At 42.2% G+C, this 3,283-nt stretch overlaps 1 protein-coding gene across 1 annotated transcript; it reads left to right on the plus strand.

Annotated features, from left to right (window-relative positions):
• The first annotated feature begins 265 nt into the window (after positions 1-265).
• LOC105047469 (U-box domain-containing protein 17) lies at positions 266-2,985 on the plus strand. The gene is made up of 2 exons (XM_010926402.4): positions 266-613; positions 1,850-2,985. Exons 1-2 carry the CDS (start codon positions 327-329, stop codon positions 2,700-2,702), a joined length of 1,140 nt encoding a protein of 379 aa, XP_010924704.1. The 5' UTR covers positions 266-326; the 3' UTR covers positions 2,703-2,985.
• Positions 2,986-3,283: the final 298 nt, after the last annotated feature.

Raw genomic sequence — 3,283 nt, forward strand, 5'->3', positions numbered from 1 at the left:
TCCACAAGCAGAAGTACCTTTGCAAACTTTGCCCTCAGTTAGGCCAAATCCAATAGGTGGACCACAAACAATTACAGCCGTCCGATCCCAATCGCACGACGTCGAATGCATCATCCCCGGGCCCGACTCGGACCGAAGAATCCCAGTCTGGCTAGCCGACACGCGCTGTTGTCCCGTTACCCCGCTTGTGGTTACTTGACGGAGAGTTAACGTCATCACGAAGCCGTTATCGTCTTCTTATAAATGACGCCTTCCCGGCCCTCCTCTCCCCTGTTTTCTCTTCACCGAATTCCTTAGAAAGAGAGCAGTGCGTTCGGTAGCGAGGGATGAGGCCAGTGGAGGGTCGCGTTTACGGCGAGTATTCCGGCGATATGGGTGGCGTGAGGACGGCGGTGGCGTCGGAGGGGATCATGGACCGGATCCAATCCAAAGACGAGGAGTGCCGGATCGAGGCGGCGAAGGAGATCCGGCTGCTGACGAAGACGTCGTCGAAGCACCGGCGGCAGCTGGAGGGCGCCATCGTTCCGCTCGTGTCGATGATCCGGTCCAGTAATCATGAGACAGCCGAAGCCGCCATGCTTGCTCTCCTTAATCTCGCCGTCAAAGACGAAAGGTGCGAACTTTGGCCTGCTGCTCTTATAAATAAAGGCTCCTTTTTGATTAAATATTAGCAAACAAAAAAAAACAAAAGCTATCTAGTCGTGTTTACTTGGGAGTTTATTGGATTGGCTTGTTTCAGTTGTGAAGAAGAAGAATCTTCCTTTGGTTCTTTGTCCCTCTTTCTCTTTCTTTTCATATCCTTCTATTTTTCACTTTTGCTTTTTGTACTTATTTTCCTTTGTTATACGCGGCATCGACCGAAATTTGTAATCTTTTTTGCTTTTGATACATATAATTTAGGTAGTCTAATTATTGGTGTATTTCGAATTAATATGTAATTAATAGATTGTAGATGGACTGTTTGATTTGGGATTGGTCATAAAAAATAAGTCGGGATGAGTATGTGAAATCAAATAATCAATCAAAATTTTGTATTTTAAACTTCTGAGATATATGCCATTAGAGTTACTATGGATTATTTGTTGATTTATAATTAGCAGGATAATTCTGCAGTTTTGTTATGGAAATCATTTGGACAGGGAAGCGAAAATAGACTACCATTAAAAGTGATTTGGACAATAATTTCTGGTAAATTCGGTGTGTACTGTAGGATTTGATCTATAATTAATTTACAGATGTACTTTCAGTTCAATTAGATGGGTGTCGGTTAAATTTATATATCTCATAGGTTGATAACTTTGATTTTGTTTCGAAGGACTACTATGGATATGATAGGATTAGCATGCATATTACTTGAATGTTTTTGGCATGTTGGATGTTTCATTTAGGCCGTTTTAAGGACATGAGTTGGAAAAAAAAAAAGGGACGGTATGAGGATCAAAAAAATTCTGAACAACATTAATAACAATAATTAACCATAAGGATGATGTTGCCATAAAAGTGTTTAAGTTCAAAACAAGTTACCACTCCCGAGTAGTTTCTTAGTTAGGAGGGAAAATAAATCTGGTGGAGTCCAAAATTGTTAAAAGGCCATGAGCAACACACAAACAAGTACCTTTTAACACACAGCCCAAAATTATTATTAAAGTAGTAAGCTATATGATTCTTCTTTTATTTTATTTTATCTCTTGTATTATGTCTGCTAGTTTTGATGCCAGTATCTGGAAGTAAATTACTTTTTTCAGCCGACTTCTTTATTTCTGCCCTGTTAGAGCAAGAACTGATTTCCAAAGCTCTGAGCCATGAAATACAAATTATATTGAATTTGACTTTGATATCACTATTTCAGGAACAAGATCAAGATTGTGGATGCTGGTGCACTGCAGCCATTAATTGGTTTCCTACGATCAACAGACTCGATCCTGCACGAGCATGCAACTGCTGCTCTGCTCACCCTCACCGCTGCTTCCATCACCAAACCAATCATCGGTGCTGCAGGTGCCATCCCCCTCCTCGTCGAGATACTTAGAGATGGAAGCCCACAAGCCAAGGTAGATGCCGTGGTGGCCTTATTTAATCTCTCCACAATCCCTAAGAACATCAACACCATCCTCTCAGCCAAGCCCATACCTCCTCTGATAGGCTTACTGAAGTGCTGCAAGAAATCATCCAAAATAGCTGAAAAGTGCATCGCCCTTTTAGAATCATTGCTGGGTCACGAAGAGGGGAGAACTGCTTTGACATCCGAGGAAGGTGGAGTGCTGACGGTAGTGGAAGTACTGGAGGAGGGGTCTCCTTTAAGTAGAGAACATGCAGTAGGAGCCCTGCTGACAATGTGCGAGAGTGATCGCAGCAGATACAGAGAAGTAATTCTCAACGAGGGTGCGATACCAGGTCTTCTTGAGCTCACCGTTCAGGGGACCACCAGGTCTCAATCCAAAGCTCGTTCTCTGTTGCAGATGCTGAGGAACTCTCCGTACCACAGATCGGAAGTGGAGGCGGACACACTGGAAAACATCGTTAGCAACATCGTGGCTCACATCGATGGTGATGATCGTGCGGGGAAGGCGAAGAAGATGCTGGCTGAAATGGTGCAGGTCAGCATGGAGCAGAGCCTGAGGCATTTGCAGAAGAGAGCTTTTGCCGCTCCGACCGAGACGTCTCTCAGTAAATGTCCTTCTAAAGTTCCCTCCAAGTGGTAGTTCAATGAAATGGGCGATGTTTTACTGTGTCTTCCTTTTTGTTGTCGCAGTGTTGGAAGTCAAAATTTTTGATAAACAAAATAATGAAGTAGGATGCCAGTCCAGGCCACGACGGTACTGGTGACTGGTGAAATGTTGATAGTTAAACGTCCTAAGTGCTTATTTACCAAAAAAACAAAAAACGTCTTAAGTGCTTTCTACTTTTCCGTTGAGTCGGTGGGTGCTGTACCATAAACTTTTAGCCTGTTGTGCAATCAAAGATGTCTCTGTGTCTTTATTTTTATTTTTATTTTTATTATTTTTTTTAACACTGAAATTGTTTCCTCAGTCCTTTCTTTCTGGTTCATGTAATTTTCGAATTCCTTCAATAATCAGATAAATGGAACGTATAGGTTTTTTCTTCTTTTTTCTCTGATATTTGAAAGAGAATACCAGGCACTTCCTTGAACGTCGAGGACGATATGCTTCGAATAATTTGTCGAATTATATGCTCTCGCAACGTGGTAGAACTGTATCCTAATTGAGGCAATATAGTCCAAGAAACCAGAACCGAACAGCACTGAAATTATTGAGATGTAATA

Source organism: Elaeis guineensis, chromosome 2 (genome assembly GCF_000442705.2).
Source record: "Elaeis guineensis isolate ETL-2024a chromosome 2, EG11, whole genome shotgun sequence".
NCBI classification, from domain to species: domain Eukaryota; kingdom Viridiplantae; phylum Streptophyta; class Magnoliopsida; order Arecales; family Arecaceae; genus Elaeis; species Elaeis guineensis.